General features: G+C 41.7%; 3 protein-coding genes across 3 annotated transcripts in view; 2 read left to right on the forward strand and 1 right to left on the reverse strand.

Moving 5' to 3' along the window:
• The window catches only part of LOC126564267 (SUMO-activating enzyme subunit 2-A), a 354,644-nt gene that overhangs the window by 107,148 nt on the left and 225,519 nt on the right, over nt 1–21,977 (forward strand). The gene's annotated exons all lie outside the window — the stretch shown is intronic.
• LOC126563794 (uncharacterized) lies at nt 7,582–17,905 on the forward strand. Its single transcript, XM_050220538.1, has 5 exons — nt 7,582–9,835; nt 10,782–11,067; nt 11,144–11,284; nt 11,411–11,633; nt 15,654–17,905. Exons 1-5 carry the CDS (start codon nt 7,695–7,697, stop codon nt 17,876–17,878), a joined length of 5,016 nt encoding a protein of 1,671 aa, XP_050076495.1. The 5' UTR covers nt 7,582–7,694; the 3' UTR covers nt 17,879–17,905.
• On the reverse strand, nt 21,295–21,886 carry LOC126565587 (transcription initiation factor TFIID subunit 10-like). The gene is made up of 3 exons (XM_050222779.1): nt 21,763–21,886; nt 21,619–21,683; nt 21,295–21,529 (listed from the first exon to the last, which is right to left on the reverse strand). Exons 1-3 carry the CDS (start codon nt 21,883–21,885, stop codon nt 21,298–21,300), a joined length of 420 nt encoding a protein of 139 aa, XP_050078736.1. The 5' UTR covers nt 21,886; the 3' UTR covers nt 21,295–21,297.

A 21,977-nucleotide genomic window follows, 5' to 3' on the forward strand; every position in this document is an offset into this window, starting at 1 on the left:
TTTTTTCGTCGCAGCTTTTTGCGAAGAAGGGTACAGATTGAACCGATTGAACAGCAAACGGTGCAGCAATATTCTAATTTCACAACACTCGCACTGGATCAATCTTTGACGCTTGGCTGATGGGGAGCCATTCGCAAAAGGTGTCATTTTTATCATGATGATAAATTCTGGGTTAATTTTTGGCTATTTTAAGCTGCTTGACGAGTGAGGAAACAGACATGAAAATAGAGCACTATTTCTAATGAAATTCGTTGCCTTTCCTATTGGCTGTTGTTACGCAATTTAGATTTCTTTCTTTCGCCAACGCATTTGTGTTTAAAAATTACAAAAGAACTTAATTTGTAGTGCGTGTTAAAGAGTATGTAATATTGAGGTTTCTACTTTCCTAACCGCTTGTTTTGATATTCAGTATTTAACAATAGCTTTTAACTATTACTGAATGAACCGGAAAGTTTTCTCTTGCCAGCAGCTTAGTAGTATTTTTCCTCCCGCACAGGACAAAGCACCTTACGAATCTATTTTCAGTCACCATCGGTACGAGCCTTCATGTCATTGTTATTTTGTTCTTCGACTGTCATACGTGTGACTGCCGGTTTTACGGGTCCATGAGATTGCAAATGAAACGTGACATCAACCCATATGCCTGGAAACGAGGAATGTCACTCCGAGAGGATGGTGAAAAGAAAAGTAATCTGACGAGTTTCATTATTCTAGTTTATTGAACATAATGTTTTAATTGCGAAACAATTGTTAGCTAAAAAAGCTGTGAAATTATGAATTGTATTTAACACTCAAATGCATTGATTTAAATTTGCATTTAAAATTATTTTATAATTTTAATTAGTGTTTGATTCCTGTGAAATGTTACACGTAATCATTCTTGTAAATTAGATATAACAATTCAACATAATGCAATTATGTTTCGAATAATTTTCGTTGTCGTTTTACAATGCAATTTAGTCACATCATGTTGATTCTTACTTATTACAACCATTCTTTTATTCTTTGAAATTCTGTAAAAAAATATATTTTATTACCAAAGTACAGTGTCATATTCTCTTTTCACGTTATAATCAATTTGATGGAAAGATTCTACGCATTTTCTATTCTTCAAAGTAATTAAATGATGTCGGTGCATCTGCTCGTTTGTTTTTTTTTTCTTCGTTTCATTCATTAAATTTATTCAATAATTAGGCATAAAAAATATGAATTGAAAGGAAAAGGAACGAACTCAGTAGAAAAAGTAAGTCTGCAACCACACATCCGTGCAAAAAAACAAAACAAAACAAAGCAATAGATAAGTGCACACAATGCGCTTTCCTGTGAATCATACACCTTTTTCATGGTCATGGATCCAGCGGCTACCGATATAGTACATGCTGGCTTTTCCGTTACATTCTAGCTATTCTGAAGGAAAAAAAAAGGATCTTCATCCTGCTCCGGAATCACCGTTCGAGATGGGCAGAAGAGAATTTTTACTTTCTGTTCTTTTTTGTTGCATTATTAGTTTGTTGAACGTGGATAAACAAGAGAAAAAATACTGTTAGCATGAAGCAGCAGCAACGTTCCAATCGATGGTTCGGTGGAACATGGTGTCGCTGCTTCACTAATAAAGTGCACACACCAACACGCCCGAAACGAAGCATACACTCGCTAACTTTAAACTCCCACGCGCTCCCCGTCGAAGCCCGTGTAAAGGAAGGAGGCACGCGAATGCAGCGGACGCAACGGAATCATGCGCACTATCGAATTATGGAGGCGCCTGGTCTCTTACGATAAAAAGGAATGATAGCTTTTTTTCCCCCTGCAAACGGCGCTTCTAGAGTGTATAACAAGTATGACCATCTCCACACACTACACACACAACACAACGTTACGAAAGCACATTCCAGATCAATCTAAACATCAGCTTTTTTTTGTTGTTTTTTGTTACAAAAAAAAAAGCTACTCGTTTGTCGTGTGTTTTTGCAGCAGCTTGTGCAGCTGTGTGTGGAGGCGGTGTTGTGCCGGGTTGCTTTTGTATTTTGAGGGTCATGGTTAAGTTTATTCCGTATTCTCATGTTCCAGCCTGTTTCAAGGAACGTTCTACACTGCACAGGATGTAGCTGAGAAACATCGCATTTCATGGTCATGTTTTCGTTTGCACCCATGACAGCCCACGCATAGGTCTTTTCCAGGATTTTCTTGCTGTAATTTTCCCGTTTTGTAAATGGCCACTATTTCGACTCAAAACTGTTGAATGCTTTTAGTTTAATTGCCTATTTTTCGTGGATATTTATTGCCATACCAAATGAGTGTTTTCCGACTAATCAATCATTCTGTCCGATGAAACCTGATTGGTGCTACGTTTAACTTCAATATTGAATCAATAGTCCGGGGTGTAACAACATTTGCTTCTGAAACCTGATAGCAAAGCATAATCTCGGCTAATGAAACCCAGCTAATGGTGCTGGCAAATTCGCATCTTATAATTTGATTAGATAAACCATCCACTTTACTAGAAGATCGGGAAAATGTATCTACCCACGTTGTGTTTTAGCTCACCAGAACATTGGTGCATAAGCTTGTCGAAATATAGATTTATAAAGATAAGTATAAATTTATACCAAATGTACCAGAATAGGACGTGTTTGAAAAAAAACAGAGGTCTAGTTTCATTGCTTTCAAATTATGTAATGGAGTAGGGTTGACTGAACAACAGTAACAATTAGGTTAATACATTTTCTTATCTCGAATATAATTGCGTATGGAACTTCGAAACATTTGTTTAAAATTAAAGTATCTTTTTATAGTTCTATTATTCTTTAAACCATTTGCCACTTGTAGCTTCAGATAGTGAAATAAGTGCCAGGAAAACCCATGCTTTTCCGATGCAAGGTGAAGATTTAATTAAAATCCAACAGTACGGTAATCAGTTCGGCCTTCAGTCGGTTGGGCTAGCGCAATGAGCTTCATTTCTATGAATAAGCTTTGAGAGAGCAAGTCTGCAAAAGGATGTTGTATCCACTTGAAGGCGTTCGTTCGCTGCGTCTATAGATCGTAAAACAGTTTCTTATCGTAGGAGGAGTGTTGGTACTATCGCGAAAGACATTCCAATGCCGTTCGCATCGATCTACTCGCTACGTGACTTTTGCCCGCTGTGCCGGACGGATGGCTTATGGAGACGCCTGGTACCTGATGCATTTTCTCTGTACGGAAAGTATCGCCTTTTTGCTAGCTATTGAATGATTTCCGTTCATTTATTCTCGAGCACCTGCTCGCTCGTTCTGCTCCGGATGTAGGATTTGTTTCCGTTCGTATCGTTTGGCGGGTAATTGAAACCGTGGTAGCAGTAGCACATCCGGTTAAATTAATGTTAATCAAATATACTCACAACGACTATGATTTAATTTAATGCTCCGCTTGATTGGTGTGTAATCACAGCATAACGGGGACGTTGATTCATTTATTTAGCATTTTTTGTACATTATTCATAAGCTCGACGTGGAAATATTACGCAAAATTACGGAGAGATGTTTTGAAATAATAGTCGATAGCTTTTCGTTTACATCACCGTTAGACTTCTCGGTTTAGCGATCTTCTAGGTCTTGGCTTAATTGGATAGTGAGTACTCTACGTGATTAGTCCTCTGCGGTATTAATGGGATTTGAATTCCGGTCCTGCTGTGTGAAGATCGGTGCCGCTGTCGTTTCTCATTCATCAATATTAGAATTTCTATGTTTTGTCTAATATTCTCGTTTCATACGCTAAACGAAACGGTAATCAAGGACCATTATGTGATTTTTGGCTCGCTTACTGACATTGTTGTATTAAAATTTTGATGCAATTATGTATAACTTTAGAAGCTTTCAAATATGTTGAGTTCCTTATACGAACTTAGCTCTTTTTCCTTATATCGAGTTAAACTCGATAAAACTTCACAATTGTATGTGTACTTTTTTTTTTTGGAAAAATCATTACGATTGTTACTTCCATGTGGGCAATGTTACCGTAAGTGGTATAGATTAAAATAAACGCCTGCTGTTGCCAGTTATTACCCTCCAATGGTGTGTAAATCATCAATGGTACGTTATCAACTTCTCATTTCTCGGGAACGTTAGAAAGCATTGTCGTTGAAGAGGATGAAACGATTTATTTTATGCCTTCGCATGTAATTTTATTGAAGAGTTCTGTTGAAAATTATTATTTTTTTTTTTATTCTTTATGTTTGATTCCGTTAGCCTGGCCGTTTTACTGTTGGAAGTTATTTTCGTGCTTGTGAATTGCATCAAAATATCGTTGAGGAATAAAAAAATTGTTTGACATGATAGCAGCTTTATTATTGCTAATTACTATCTGTTACACTTTATATAATAAATCGATCATTCAAGTAGCAGGAAACGAAATTTAATCGTTAATAATACCAGTTCATACCAGGAAGTTTATGACAGGATAAAAACAAATTCTACCTTGTCCCGAAAAGAAATCGAATTCGCTGAATTGTTTATTACATTGACCCAGTGAAAATGTTTACAGTACGCAGCTATCAGCGTTCAGTCGCACCAATGCGAGCGTTCTATTTCGTTTGAATTATCAATAGGGAATGTCTGTAATGTCGGACAAAAAAGCAACATTTGGAGGAAAAATAAATCATCCCAAGGCATTGGCGGGGCTGTTTTTTTTGCGTCCGGAACTCGTTGTGTAGTGATTCGTCTGTGATCAATATTTATATATGAAACACCCTTCATGTCTGCAGGATACCACGAATGGCACCAGCTTATTTATTGCTTCGCACCATCAGAACAGACATTAGCTTTTGATGCTTTTTTTTTAAACATCGATTATTATGCTGGATATGGTTCCGCAACGCTTTTGCTGAATGGTTCTCCGGTTGACGTTTGCATCAACTGGTAAATAATAAATTGAATTCTACTCATCAAATTAATGCACGTCCGATGTTGTTCGGCATCATTAATGGTCCGATCGTGGTGCTTCGCCATGATGGTGCCTCTATTTTCAACCACTCCTACCGCAGTGACGAATAAGGTGAGAAAAGAAATGTGTGTCTGGTACGTGTCATGGGCGTCCCTTCATAACGGTTCTAAACGGACCGCAAATTGTGATACCTTCACACCCCGAAACTTCTTGCATCGTGTGATCTTTTCACCTTCGCTTGACTTTGTCCTGCGGCACCGGTAGTGTAGGCATGCCAAAAATCGATCGATCTACTTTTCGCTCCCTATCATTCATATGCGGGCCGGTCCGTTGAACCCAAACGGAGGAATACGGTTTGCCAGAACCATATTCACACACGAAACACACTTTTGCGATGTCATCAGCTTGTGCCGAAACGGGAGGGATAAGCAAAAAATGGAAATAAAATAAAGATGCTAACGAAGTGGAACCACACGAATTGTGTGAGCGACTTTCCTACAGCGAAAGAACTGCACAAAATCCACCCCGGAAGGCCGGAACATCTTGGCAGCTCTGTGTCCATTACCTTTTTGTACGCTTTTGCTCGCAAGTTTTCTCTCTCTCTCTTTCTCGGCCGACACACTCGTGGGAATCAAATATTGCGAAATACTCTTGGTTTGTGTATTAAATTGAAATTCATTGCTTTCTCTACCGCGCTGTTCCATGTTTGCCGCAGGGTTCTGCTCGTGTTGGTATTGTTGACAATTTAAATGTCGCCGGGTGCTTGCAATGGTGGTGACTGCCGTTTAAGTGGACGCGTTACGGCTAGACACTGGCAGACCCGTGGTTACTCGTGGTAGATGGTTTGCCGGGAGTGACGTTTGTGGAGATGGAATTTTATTAACCACGATCGGAGCAATGTGACAGATGAACCAATTATATTGCCAGCCATAAAATTGACACTAACCGGTCGTGATAAGAATGGAATTTTATTTGGCTTTGGTTGGAAGGGTTCCCCGAAATCTCTAAAAAATGAAATCAGTTATCGTATGGAGCTGGGTTGTGCTGAAGCATCAATGTGGCAATATGTATTCGGCCGTACTATGTGATACTGATGGTAGTAAATTATTTCAATATTATTTAACAAATCAGTTCAAACTATCGATAAGTGGCAGAAGAAAGGTTACATCGATACTTCTCCCCGTAAAAAATTCTCAGTGCTTTGTAAATATTATTTTTTGATAAAAAAGATAGCTCAGGTTTGCCATCAGATTGTTGTTTGTGATTGGCAAATGTTCATCCTTATTCGTTTCCATTTGATAATGGAAACTTTGATAATGGTAATACATGATTCCCTGGACGCTCTGGGTTCGAAAAGTACCTAAAGTATTAGAGCGTATTGCGTATTATTTAAATGATTATACAGACCATGCAGACTGTTGTAGTATTTCTCAGTTATCTGTGGTCGCCAACAGCAAGGATTAGCCAGGATCACTGTGTGACCATAGATCTTCTTCTTCTTGGCTTAACGACCTCTAAGGTCATGTCGGCCATCGAGAAGTGGCTTTCTAGACTGCCGATACCACGTAGTTGGTTAGTCAGTCCTCACTACGGGGGGACGGTCCGGATGGGATTTGAACCCCGGTCCTGCCGTTTGAAGACCGGCGCCGCTGTCGCCTACACCAACGGGCCGCCCCAATCTGTAAATGTGTGTATTGCTTATACTAAGCTAATTTGTATTCTACCATTTTGTATTTTACCAGGGTGGTCTACTACCTGTCGTTAGCATAAACACTCCAAAGTTGACACGAAAAGTATTTGATCGTTTAATTTTGCATATCTTACCACACTGCGAGCTACGTGACCATAAACGTGGACAAGCGTTTATACAAAAAAAAAAGATATTTGAACCGAAAACCGTCCTTGTACATGATTTTGGCAAGACAAGACAAGTGAAGAGGTAAACTATTAAATTTTTTGGTGAAAATCCTTACCACTTGTCTTGACTCATTCCAATGCAATGTGAAATGTTTTCGTGTTGGCTAACGAAACCCCCAATACGACGGGAAACACTCGTAAAATCCTAAACGTAAAAATACTTTTCTGTATTTGAACGGCGAGACTCGGTGATGTGCGCCCGTCGGTTGAATACTAATGTATGGTGTATTTATCGTAACCAGGCTTCTTCTGTGGGTGTGGGCTTTTAGCTGTGAGTATCATTTGTTGTGGCAAACAACCTTTTTTCCTGCTTCTTCGTGTCAGGAAAAATAAATCCATTTGCTTGTGTGCATTGTGGGATGTGGTGAAATTTGTGTTTTGTTAGGACGACAAACGTTATGCGTGAGTTGTATTGCTGAACAGCATTTATCTTTCGTGAGTTGGCAATATTGGAAAAGGATGTAAAGCATTTGACAAACAATTTTGGAGTGACGACGACGACGTTATCACCCGTATAATATGTCAACAGTTAAATTATGTCTCATTATGGGTTAAACATTTAATTATGTCTCTCAATTACTAATGCCTTCGAAGTCGTCTGTTCACGAATCGAAGTCATCCACGAAACCATCCACAGCTACACACATACAATAATTTGATAGAACTAACCTTCATCTTAATAGACACATGCTACTGTTAAAGCACTCTAAACTAACATTTGTATTCTTTTTGTTTCGATTTCATTACAGGTGCATAGTTTAAAAGATGCCTCAGCGGTTTCTGGTAGTTCGATGGAATCAAAAACTTTCGAGTAATCTGCACGACAGCGATTCCTACTGCAAATTATTGCCACTACAGTCAAGATGCATCTGCATACGCAAGTCGTCTTGATATTAACCCAGCTGTTCCTCATTGTACGCGTGACGGATCAGACAAAATGTGCCCTAACGTCCTCGTACGGTACCGTTTCGGTGAGCTATTTCGCGACGTTACCGTTGTCCGCCCTAGAAACGGGCGCCGAAGACACCGACGTCGATGCCGACGTTGGCCACCACCGGATCGACCTGACGCCGCTGGTACCGACGGCGGACTCGCCGCCTCAATCCGACTATCCAACCTACAATGATGACACCGAAGATGTAAATAGCTTTCTAAAGGTGCTGAGCTGTTCCGACACGAGCTTGCGGGCCGTGAACGAGGAGTATCTGCGACCGGTCGACTCGTACAAGGGCATCCTGCTCGAGCGCGTTCCGGTGCAAAACCCTTCCGCAGACCATCTGGCGCTGAAGAACGAAAACTATCTCGAGATAGTGCGCTGGCGCGATAGCAACGTAACCGAGCAGCAGATGGCCTTGACTTTTGCCCGGGACGAGCGGAAGTTCAGCAACCTGCTGATACTAGACCTAAGCGCAAACTTACTTAGCACGATAAGGAGAGACTATTTTAGCAGACTGGAGCGGCTCAAGCTGCTGCAGCTATCCGCGAATCAATTACACAATCTTCCGAGTGATATTTTCAATGATCTGTCGAACCTGGTCGAGCTAGACCTGCACGGTAATCGGCTCGGCGAGCTGCCCCTGCATCTATTTCGGCCGCTCGGCAAGCTGCGGGTGTTGAATCTCGCGAACAATACGATCCACGATCTTCCGCGGAACAGTTTCACCGGGCTGGGTAACCTGACCGAGCTGCATCTGGCACATAACCGCCTGTACGTGGTACCGTTCCAGGTGTTCAAAGAGCTGCGTTCGCTCGAAGTGCTGGATCTGTCCAGCAACATGCTCGTCTCGTTCCTGGACAACTTTTTCCTGCTCAACAAGCAGCTGCGCGTGCTGCGGCTGAACGGAAACATCATCGAAAAGATCTCCAAGAACGCACTGTACGGGTTGCGCCGGTTACAATCGCTCGATCTATCCAGCAACAAGCTGGTGTTTATCGATCGCAACGCGTTCGACACGCTGGACGAGCTGCGCTACCTAAATGTAAATCAAAATCAAATCTACATCCTGCCGTCGACAGTGTTTTCGGCCCTCCGATCGCTGCGATCGCTAGATCTGAGCAACAACCTGATGCGTTCGTTGACGAACTCAATCTTCGCCAACCAGCACAGCCTTGTACGACTGCACCTGGACGCGACTAACCTGGAATCGCTCAGCAACTGGGTGTCACGTAACAATCACACGGTCAACAAGGAAATTCTGCGCAACCTGCGCTATTTATCCATACGCAACAACACCCGACTGAAGGAGATCGAACCGTGCGTGTTCCGGAATGTGCCGAACCTGGAAACGCTGCTCCTTTCGAACAATAGACTGACAAGCCTGCCGAAGGAAATTGGGGAGCTGCGCAGGTTGCGCTACCTGGACGTCGGCAGTAACGACATCATGTACATCCCGGAGCAAATTCGTACACTGCACGAGCTGCAGTACGCGAACTTCCTGGACAACGATTACGGTTGTGATTGCCACATGTACTGGATCCTGGGCTGGATCGATGAGCTGCAGGCGGAAAACAACACGCAGAAAATTTACGATCTTCTGCGGCTGTCCGAGTTGAAGTGTCGCAATGGATATCCGGGCGACATTGTGCGTGTGCTGCAGCACATAAGCTGCTTCAAGCCGGAACTGCTGCAGGCTTCCGATAGTAGGATGCATCTGCTTAAGTCGGACGCTGTGCTGGAGTGTGTGTTTACCGGCAATCCACCGCCGGACATAATCTGGATAACGCCCAAAAATGAAATCTTGCGCCACAGTCAGGAGCAGGATCAAAAGTCGCTGCTGTTCGATTCGGACGATGATTCGGGCAATGGTGGCGGAAGCCGGAAGTATCAGCAAGCGGTAGAATTTCAGATGCTTACGATGGACAACGTAACGGGTGATGGGCTACACGAAGGGATAACGTTGCTTGAGAATGGGTTCCTGCGAATTCATAATATTTCCCGGCGCGATAGTGGACTGTACACGTGCTACGCTATTAATATCATGGGGAATGCAACGGCTGATATTCGGTAAGTTTGTCTGTTTATTTTATCGCATTGTGAAATGGGCTGTAGGTTTACCCATGGCTAGTCAGGATTTTTCAATAGATTACAAGTAAAAGCTAAGCCTTTTTATGTCAAGCTTTTCAAATATTTGTTTGCATTCCGCTCAAAGAAACTTTCCTCTTCAATCGATAAATGGTTCCTTCTGCGATTCAAATACACTTTTGGAAGGTTACGAACGACGAGGGCAAAGTTAGCTAAATAAATGTGGATTTTTCATTCTAAAAGTTATATTTGTTTCCAAACAAACTATTTTAATGTACTTTTTAATGTACTAGCAGATTCATCGTTGGCTCAAAATGTAACAATAAAAAATATATCAAGCAGATTCAATTTTTTGTCAATCAACGAGGGGTTGACAACAATAAACAATCACACTTATGCCATAATAAGTATAAAAAAGGAGACATTGAAATTAATTTCAAGAGGATATTTGTTCTACGTTATGCCTACCGTGCACCCAATGAATACACCAATCAGCTGATGGAAATCGATTAGGCCTTTGCAATATATTTGCCCAGTCTCTGCTTTCCCTCAAGTCTTACCTTACCTTACTTTACCGTCTGCTAAGCTTAATGGCGTAGACACATAGAACGATTGGCAAGAATTTTATCGATAGCCTGCATTCTCGATTTAACTTTGATTTTTGCCATGGCGAAAATGAATAATTCATATCTACTAGGACGGAGCGGTATGAAAAGGAGAATCAGGAGATTGGCGTGCTTTCGTGTTCATATTGGAGAGAAATTGCTAGAACTTAAGAGGATTGGCTATTTGTGGATATCAGTGCCCTTGGCATGGTATTTGCTTATGCCTATCGATAAAGGTAATAAATTGATGTTTTCCCTTTTTGCTGTCTCTCTTCCCCATGTAAACATCTATGTCATCCGGGAATGTTGAACACTATTTTTAGTCTCTACATCGATCCGATCGTGTTCTACCGTGTTAAGATAGGTAGCATCATTACCGGTGCAATCTCGGCCGCATCCTTTCTGGCGCTAACACTAATCTTCCAAGGCATTCGACGCATTTTCATCCGCTTCCGGATCATCGATCTGATCTGCCAGAATTGTTGCAGTTACTGTTACAAAAATGATAAAACATCCTCCAAGGCGCGTCAGATCTACGCCATGCTTGACAACATCGAACACTACAAGAGCCAACAGCTGGAGCGTTTACGGGATAACTACACGCAACAGGTGCGTACATCCATCGGCCGAGGACGATGTGGTGTAGTCGGTGCTTGATTTAATGTCTATATTTCGATTCGTTTAGGTCCATCGTATCAAGGACAACTGTGCCCAGCAGGTTGACTGGATACAGAGCAGCTACTCGACCCAGGCGAAACATTTGCGAGAAATTCGTGACATCGGTACACATCATATCACTACACTTCGCGATCAGTACTACGATCAGGTGAGTATCGTATCGTATATTTGTGCAATTTGTCTCTCCGTGTTTTGACGTTCAGGCTATTTACGTTGCATCATTCAGTTCGACTAAAAACCACCTTTTCCACCTCTCATCGTGTATTCCGCACAGGTACGCCGTGTACGCGACTATTCCACTGGTCAGCTGACCTGGGTACGGGAGAACTACGTGTTCCAGCGTAACAAAATCCGAAAGTTCAGTGCCCACCAGGCGCTCCGGCTGCGCGAAGGTTACAAGTACCAGCAGCAAACACTCAACAAGGTGCTGGAAAATTTGCCCAGCTTCTACTTCGAGAACTGCCGCGGTCGCAACGAAGAGGATGAAGATTTTGATGGTGAGTGTGTTTGTATATCGAACGTACATGCTCAGAAAGGCGTTCCACCAGTTCTATGGTTCTGCTAGTGCCTAATCAGTTTGGAGAAACAGAAGCTAGGTTTAAAGATGCTTTCCTATTTCTTTTCCTTGTACTGTAGTTAGTATTTTAACAACGCTTTTTACTAGTAGTTGTGTAGCCGTAGATAGTGCGCACAGGACCCAGTGCGGTAGGATAGCATTTGTTCGTAATATTTTCGTTGCTGTTTTATTAACCTTTTGTCCTTTCCGCAACATGCTGCCGTTCGCCCGTTCGCTTCGAATGGAAATGGCTTTTTCTTTTGTTTTTTCTTTCTTTCTTTCTTTCTGTTTCTTTCTTTTTTTTCTTTAACATACTATGTGTACACATTTCTTCGGCCCAATGTTGTTGGTCAATTACTGCTATCACTTGCCTTTGCGCAAACAAAATCAAACCTGAAACAGATTCACACTACGAAATGGGAAGAAACCAACAGATCACCAAATTCTAAGGAGCATCTTTTACACACGGGTGTTATTATGCTCTTTAAACATCCCAAAAAACCTGACTACGGTGTTTGATTCAGTAGTTACATTACAGTAATTGCAAACAAAAAAGACACATTCGTCCGATAGCAACAACACAGCACAGCAACAACCACCCAAATATGACCAACAACACTTGCGCGGGCATACCTTCCGTCGAACACCCACAACCGTATCGGATCCGTCTGCATCCCATCCGAATAAACGCGCCCGGCTTTATTTAGTGCAAAACACAATTTTGCAATAAGTTCATGGTAACGTACGACGATTTATTATTTTGTTTTTACAAATAATTCTCCTTCACTATCATGTTGCATCTTTACATGTTTTATGGGTCCTTCTATAAGCTCTGTGAATACACATTCAAATCTGTCGGTCGGAAAGCCAGGCGATTGTTTTTTGTTTGCTGTGTGAAACCAGTGGCTCTTATTTTTTATACCTTTTTGGTAAATTCCCTGTGATACAGGGTATCCCGAGATTTTTTTATACGGTCCCATAAATGTATTTTGTTTCTTATCCCGAGGTTTTTTTTTCTACGTTTCCACTATTGTTTTTCGTTTTGTTATGCTAGAACTTATAGTAAATTTCTCGTATAAAAGGCTCTAAGGAACATCGTCATACTGTAGGTATAACTTGTTTGAGTACGAAAATTAACTAGGATGTGGGAATAAATTATTTTCCACATAATTTTACTAAAGGCGCATGGCATAAAACATAAAATTTAACCAGCATTTTTTTCCATAAGGTTTGGATAAAAATAATTGTTCATAGATTTGATTTTTAGCACTGATTACATCCATTCAACAAGACGATACATCGTTGTCCAAAGAAAAATCATGCTAAAAAGATTTTTAGAAATGCATAAACTTTATTTTATTTGTTTTGTTTTACATGAACCATGCACCTTTAGTAATATGAAGTGAAAATTATTTATTTATACACCCTGGTTCATTTGTTTATTCAAACAACTTATATTTACAGCTTTACAGATGATTCCCAGAGTGCTCATAGCCTTTAATACGAGAACGTTTCTCTATATTCTAGCATACCGAAATGAAATCAAAGATCAGAACAAACATATTTAGGGACGCGGCAAAAAAAACTCGGCACAAGAACAAAGATGTATAGGCATTCGTCAAAGAACCATAAGAAAGTGTTAAAAAATGCTGGGATACCCTGTAATTTGCTTTTGTCACAGTGTTTTGGGTGAAGCGCATGATTGGAACTGTAAGATATTTGCTGTTTTACTTGAAATCATTTATATATAAACGGAACGTACGAATAATGCTTCTATGTGTCCTGTGCTAACATGCAATATTGACAAACTGTTGGTGTATTGTACGTTCGCTAACGAATAGCTAACCAATTGCTCTGTACCGTATAAATCATCCAGAATCCTTGCCTTTCCCCTTACTAAATGCTTTCATTTGCTATCAGTCGTTGCTAACATTCCTGGAACCGGGAACTGTCCGTGGTTGGCGTAGATGTGGTTTTGTGCTGTGAAATATGCTTCGCTTCTGCTTCATGCATTCCTTACATCCTATAATAAGTATTCGATACTTTCCCTTAGTTACAATCCTTTTTGCAGTGAAAAGCGACATACGGTTGTGAAGGGCTATTAGTTTATGTTTTGATAGCCTATGCCCTTTCTTCAAACTAGCTTCCCAACCAACATTGCTCCAAGAAGCAAGCTTTACACCCGTGTACGAACGTGTATCCCGGTCCCGGTACCGTAATGGTACGATGGACCATTAGAAGCACATGTCTCCCTCATGCAGCTTATATGAAAAGTTTTCCCTGGGTCAATTCCTTCTACCCTTGCCAACTTTCCTCAGTTCATACCTCCCGGTTTACGGACGGATACTAGAAAGGCGCAATAAACAGCTCGATTACGAAAACAGAAACCATTAACCTTGACCCCATCCACGGAACCCCGTGGTACGCCGACTGTTGTGAACGTCAAGCAAACGTTAGCAAATCCTACCAGCAGCTGCTGCTGCACCTCCTGCACACGATGGTGCGCTTTACCATAAGGATAGAAAAAGGAAATAAGAACGGGTTAAAGCGCGCTTACCCGGTTGCAAGTTTGCGAAGGTGTGGTGGGCGATATTTGTATGTCCCCCCACCCGTTGAGCAATCAATATCAGTTTCTGTCACGGAGTTTTTGTTGCAATTTCCCTTCGTCGTTGCGCTTCGAGTGCTCCTTGCAACTACTGAGTTGCAAGGCAAAATCCTTGAACTTTAAATGAAGCTGACTGGCACAGCCATTCACCGCGCACAGCTGATCTATTACCTGAAGCGGATGCTTGTCCCGGGTAAATCCTTTAGCTTTAGCTGGAAATGGGGTTTTCTTTCTCGTTCTCTCGTTGAGCATAATTTATTTATGGCATAATGTATTGTGGAATGAATGTTCATGTTCAACGATTTAGTTGCATTATTTATGATTTGTAATAATTCTTCTTGTGATGTTTTGACTTAATTTGTGGTTTGTTCAGATTCAGTCAGGATTCTCTGAGTAGTTTCTTGCACGTGTTCTTTATCGTTTTTCCACCTAGCACATCACTTTTTCAGTTGATTTAAAAAAAAGAATAGCTACATATCACCTGACTACAATACATGTCACGGGTACAGTAAAATTTGAACTCGAATTTCGGAAAAAATGGAATTAAGAGACAAATGAAAAAAAAAAACAAATAATATATCGAATCAGTTAAAATTCGTTCATACATTTGCACAGGATCATTACTGCCAAACTGCGTCGACGATAAGAAAAAGAGTTTCGAGAAAGTTCAAGTTAGTGGTGGGAAATTCGGAAAGGATTCAAGAAGTTTACTCCGGAGTAACGCAGAGTTAGCTCCGCAGTTATCCTGAATTGACTCAGAATTTTACTCTGGAGCCAACTCCGATCAACACGGAATCAACTGAAGGTTGCTACGGATTGCTCCGCGGAGTTTACTACTCGTAGTAGTTCGCCTACTGCGAACTACTCTGGAGTTTACTGGGGATTGAACATTGAAATCAACACACCCCACACAACCTCCTCACCCTTGCCTTAAAAATACAGAGATTTTACTAAAATCATACAACAGTAATATTATAAATAGTAATATTGTCCTGCACGTCCAATAAAAAGCTTAGTTGCTGAATGCATGCAGAATCAACGTTAAGTTGAGCATCTTTACTGCTAGGTGGCTTACATGAATATTAATTTTAGTTCACATGGAAGGGAATAGTACGCGAGATATTGGTTCAATAACAACGGTGTATTAAAACATGTAAATTAAACCATTTCACAAGCTCTGCATAATATATACTCCATAGCCTGGTCGCTGCTGAAGAAGAGTGTTTTCGGTGCAAGTAATCCAACAAGCTCTTACATACGATGATATTGTGGTGTAAAGCAGAATTCACCTCAGCCGCTAATTGTTGTTTCATTTTTTATTCTCTCTCTTCTCTCTTTTCATTTTCCCATCCCAAGGCTTTGAAGTGTATCTGAAGGCAAAGATCGAGAAGCTATCCCAGATGGAAGGCAACGAAATTAACCCCCCATCGAAGGTGTTGAGTTCCGACTATGCGCTCAAATATTTGGAAAACTTTTCCACCAAGAGCGTGGACGAGAGTAAAGCGTCGGTGTACTTTACACCGAACGATGACGATCATGCCAGCCCGGAACCACAGATTTCTCCGATCCACATCAACTATCTTAACGGGCGACCAGCGCTAGAAGATGACGAAGAGGAGGATGAAGGGCCAATGTCTGCCAGCAAGCTGCATTTCGGCGCGGCGCTGCTAGCTAGCGGAGATACACCGAAATCCTTTAAATCTATTATCGGTGGTGGTGGTAGTTCGATCGGTGGAGCTAGTGCGGACATTCCGTTAAAATCGATCATGAAACCAACCACCCGGTTTATGTACGACAAGCATCTCGGGAAGTATCGGCTGTGCCATCAGCAACCGAACCGATTAAGCGGTGGGTATGCCAATGAGGACGATCTTTCCGTTCCGGATCTTGGTGTAGGAATTGTCGGTGGCCCGTTGCTGATGGATGTTGGGTCCGTGAAAGGTGGTGGGTACGATGGAGCTGCTGCGCTGCATTACAACGATGGACTGGATGGTGGTGGAGTGGATTCGGCCGAAGACGATCATCACAACTACAGCCTTAAGAACAATCGCAAACATCGACGTAAGAGAAAAATCTTGCTCGGATGCAAGGCTACACCGTTGAACGGTAACTCCAGTGGTGGTGGTGGTAGCGGTTCCGGAAGTGGTGGATCCGGTTCGGCGAGTGCCTGCGAGTATGAGACGTTGCTGATGAAAAATTTGAGCCACGATCCGCGCGAATCACACTACAAAATCATACACATTAACAAGCTGAACAATGGTGTGAGTAATAGCAACTACTTTGGTGGTATGCTGAGTTCGGCTCCTGCGTGTGGTAGCGGATGGATGGCGGGACGTGCCGTTAGCCGCAGACATCATCGTCCGACGGCAGCAGCGATGTCGGCTGCAGCGGCGGCAGTAGCTACATCCTCCCTGACAGGCGATAACGACTATTACTACTCGCTGGAGGATATGATACAGGACAGCAATCAGAAAATTCGCCAGCTGATCTACAACTCGAAGATTGACATTATGAATGAAGTGATCAATACCGGAGGAGGAAGAAGTGAAACCAGATGTGCGATGGGTGCACGGGGACGCAACAGTGCCGGCGAAAATAGCAAGAGCATCAACAATATCGACGGTGCAGGAAGCTCGGGTATTGGTGGTGGAAGAGGAAGTGGACGAGGCGCGACAAATGGTGGCGGTCCGGGCGGGGCACAGAGTATGGTAGGGCTGGCACACGGTAGCAACATTCCGAACGATGAGTATGATATGTGCTGCAGTAGCAGCAGCAGCAGCCGGAACAACAGCTGCAGCACCAGCACCAATGCTAGCCGGGACAGTTACAAGACAGATAACAACCACCGCCAACATCAGCGTCCATCGACGACGCCGGCGGAAACGATGGTAACGCTTGGACGGGCGGGAACTTCATCCGGTTCACCACCGACCGGTGCACCGACCACAATTTCGCTCGCAATGACACAAAGCGGAACAGGCGGTGCAGGCTGCGGAGGAGGAGGTGGTGGTGCAGCTGGTGGCTCAAATCATCATCCGGTGAAAAAGATCCATCAGCTACACTTTGATTCGAGCACGAATCGCATCCAGCAGAGTACCAGCTTACCGGAGATTTATTTCGATTCATCAGCGAACCGGATGAATGGAGCGTCCTCGTCAATGGCTGATCCGGGTCCACCGGGTACTATGGGTTCACCGAACCCAAGCGGTTCTACCATTTCGTCCGCCTTTTCTAGCGCTTCCGGTTCGCTCGGACGGCCGGAACCGGAACCGCAACAGCCGACGAAGGTACACGGTGGTAAACATGTGATTTTAGCGGTAGAAAACAAGGAAAGTGCCACCGCCGGCGTTAGTGGTAGTGGGACGGGATCGAACAAAAGTTGGCAGCAACAGTCGTCGACCATCGAAATGAATGGCGGTGGTGGTGTTGGTGCTGCTGCGGCTGGTTCGTCAAAGTCCTCCTCTCCATCGCCACCTGCATCGTCGTCCGTGTCCCCATCGCCACCAGCGTCGCCTATCGAGTCAAATATCAATATTAATGATAATAGTAGTATTTGTAGCAGTACGAAAAGCAAGCATTAGTAGACCGAATGTGATTGTTCGTGTTTTTGCTGTGTAGTAGCTATAACGAGAGAGAGAGAGAGAGAGAGAGAGAGAGAGAGAGAGAGAGAGAGAGAGAGGGAGAAAGACAGCTGTATGGAAATTTCTTTTCTTCTTGAATATGTATTTGTGTGTACACACGTACCACGCAACGCGCAGCATCCAAGCTAGTTTAGGCGCAGGAAGTTCAAAGCATGTCAGTTTGAAGTGAAAGTACTGATACATATTCTCCCAAAATCGGTACCAAAATGAATCGGCGAGGGGAAAACAGCAACTCATTACACTAAATGCAACGTTTTCAAGGATATACAGGGTTTACTAGCCCATAGAACCTGTTTTAGAATAGCTTGAACAATGGAGAAGGATTGAAGAAGCACATTTTCCGACCTGAGCAGAACTTTCATCAGTTTATGCTACGCTGTTTCAATCGATAAAACATTTTGCAATTGGTTTTGCATTTTGCAATTGGAAAGCCGTCTGAATCCCTATTGACAAAATCTGTCAACAAGGGCAAATTGTATTGCCCTTAGTAGTGGGATATTACGGCAAGTTTGTCAATAGGAGGGGATGTTTTTAAATAATCGGAAATTGTGTTATCAATTGAAACAGCGTAGTTAAAATTATCAAATGTGTGTTCAAATGAGAAAATGTTTGTGTATCTCGAATTCCGCTTTGCTTGTGATATTATAAAGCCTGTTCTATGGACTGTTAAGCCCTGTGATTGACAAGTTAATCTAGATGTTCAAAGTCTGTTTTAGTATGTAGATGGATTCAGGCATATGATTTACTCATTCCAGCAGGTTGTTGTGTGCGAATGCTATCGATTATTTATCAGTGCTGTAGAATCGTATGTTTTCGGTCGAAGTAACCGATGCGAAAAGCGCTATTGATCTAGGTAAGCACTCCGAAGCACTCAAAAATTAGCTGAATGAATCAATTCTATGCCTAAACTATTGAATATCAGGATGATCTTGTTAGTTATATTCCAGAAAACCTTGCAAAGAGAATACTGTTCAAAAAAAGAAATAACACTCCAAGCCAGAACACATTCTAATTTGCACCGTCGTAATGAGGCTTTTCAATCTAACCCTCTGTTTGCTTGGACCATCCTTTCTAAAAATTGCTTGAGAGTGTGTATGTGTTTGCGCGCACGCGGTGTGTATGTGTATTAGTGTACAGATGTCTCAAAGCGGTTGTTAGTAGCGACTAAAAAAGCAGATTACATATTTTTCAAGATAGGCGCACTCTAACTGTTTGGCAAACGGAAAAAAAACACAGAAATTAAGTGGTGAAAAAGCCATCAGCGAAACGACAAAAAGGCTAAAGACATTTCTTTTACAATCAAGAGAAAATGTATTGTTGTGCTCCCTCCCTCCATCCCAAAGGACGCTACATAGCTTCTACCACCACCACGACTACTACTACTACATGCGAAAAGTGAAAGATAATACTATCATTATTACTATGATTACGATTCTATACATATACATTACCTATATACAGACATACATACATATATATAAATATACATCCTATATCTCTGTTTATAATATAAACTAGGAAAAGAAAATGGGGGAAATAACCAAATGGGGCATGGCACACAGTAGCACGGTGGGCACTCGTGCTGCAAGTGATAGAATTTCAAATGGGATCTGGGCTTACAAAATAGAACATTACAAATACAAACAACAAACACCTTTTATTATCATCATCAGGGGATGGTGCATATTAAGGATAGACGAGAAAACAGAGAGAGTCTGAGTATAAAAAGAGTTGTGGAAATTGATCGGAAAACACACGCACGCATTGAAGGAAAACACACGCACGCACGCACTGGGGAATGGGCAACCAAGATAGGACAAAGCAGGGATTTTAGATGTGGTAAAGTGTGTGCTGCGTAAACACGTGTGTGTGTGCGATCGCATGTACATGTGTGTATGTGTCATTTGAAACGAAGATATGTATTAGATCTTTTTCATATTTAATTAGAGAACTCGTTTTAGCACTCAAGCCAGCAGATCAGGAAGGCAGGAGGAAGAAATTATCTAAACTCACTTATACACTCACAAAAAAAAAACAACAATTTGAAAATCGGATGAGATAATTTATACTTTAAAACAAGCAAAACAAAATATAACTTTCCCTTTTGCTTCAACACACAGCAGTAGCAGGCCAAGTCGATAAACAATACAAAAAAATATAAACGGCAAAGCCTGCTGCGGCTGGCTAGTCTGCTTGTTGTGCCCTTTGGTAACAGAGCAGCGTTGAAAAGATAACATTTTGCTGCACACCACTCTAGCAACACGCGACGATTTAACAAATCTTATCGAATATAATTTTACATAACGACAAAATGGATGATAAAAGAGAAAACATTTGTTTAAAGTGAAATTTTAGAAAAGAAGAGAGTAAAAATTAATGTTAGCTCATTCTTTATACAAACAGGAAAAGGATACTGATGGAAAAGAACCAGAAGTTGAAGAGAAGAGAACAAAAAAAACTATTAAAACAAACGATGTCAAATTGTTGCATACTTACACAAGGAAAACAATAACCTGATAACTATAACCGGAACAAAAGAAGAAGAGAAGTTATATTGAAAATGGACGTTAAAGTGGAACAAAACACATCCAGGAATACACACTGTGCACACTGTTTATATGAGCATATGACCGTTACTAAAACTACCATTATTAATACTACTACACCACTACTCACAGACTATGGAGAATATGTTTGAATATTACTATCATTATCGCTCTAATGATTTTGACGAACGACGGAAGCACGATTGGATCGGAAAGGCAACAACAAAACTCAAGTAGGCATAAGTGCAAAGTGTTATATTGAAAAATAAAGCAAAGGTACAGGATTCATGCTAACGTCCGGTGTCCATGGTAGCATTTCAAACACATACACACAAACACAAGCGTTATTGAGCAGGATGGTGTAATTCTGTTCAAGAAACTACAAAAACCGAGGAAAAAAAAGCAGATAATTAAATGAAAAATACAACAATTATGAAACAGAGCAGGACAAGAACAACAGACTACAACCCTTCCCATTTTCCCCACTTCCTTCCTCCTTTCCCTCATACTGTATAGAAAGTAAAACAAAAACGAGAAATGGGAAAAATATATCACGATAAATAAAACTCAAAATCAGACTGTTCGGAATTTTCATGCTAGTTTTTTTTACACATAGTATATGTAGTATAGTGATATCATATCACCAAAACATTTTAATGGTTATTACATTTCGTGTGTTTTAGTTTTATGAAAAAAAAATAACAAAAGGATTGAAAATTGGTTTCCCTCGTTTGGCTCCTAATGTACCACCAGCGCATGAAACGGTAGTGTGTGTCCATTGTAGTCGATCCCCCCATCACACCACATTACATTCTAGACGAAATAGTGTGCCTTGCGTACGGTGATTCCGTAATCATTCAGTGCCGGTTGCAAATCTTCCATCGTGAGCGTGTACTTTCGATCCTTGGACGATTTCTGGTTCTGGTTCTTGGATGAACCATGTCCGGAACTTGGTGCACTGTTTGTGCGCGTCTTGCAGTGCTGTAGTGCATCGTTTGCAACGTCCGACACAAACTTCTGTGCAGCGATCGAAATTAGGCGTACTCTGGAAATACGGTAAGACAAATATTTGTGTTAACATCCACGAGCCACAAAGAGTAAACAAGTCCAGTAAAATTGTGATAGGGGACATACATCCGCGGATCAGCACCCTCAAAGCCGGCCGAATTTAGATAGTAAGACGTGACTGCATCCGGTATCTAAAATTAACAGTAAGCAAGAAAGATATGAGAATTAAGCACCCATATTTGTGCTTTCACCGTGACCACAGCAACTTACCGTCGGCGTGTAGTCTTCGAGCTGCATCATAAAATCGCTCAAAATTTGTCCCTGTGTACGATCTTCCAACATATCCGCAGTCTTCTTAGCCGGACCACGATGGATACCGAAATTATCACCCATTTTGTGTCGAAAAACTTTGTTGTAATATGGACTAAAGATGGAGAAACACGCAGCTGGAAGATTCTCTGATCGCAAGTGGTTTTTATTTGTAG

The sequence above is a fragment of the Anopheles maculipalpis genome, chromosome 3RL (genome assembly GCF_943734695.1).
Source record: "Anopheles maculipalpis chromosome 3RL, idAnoMacuDA_375_x, whole genome shotgun sequence".
Classification (NCBI taxonomy): Eukaryota; Metazoa; Arthropoda; class Insecta; order Diptera; family Culicidae; genus Anopheles; species Anopheles maculipalpis.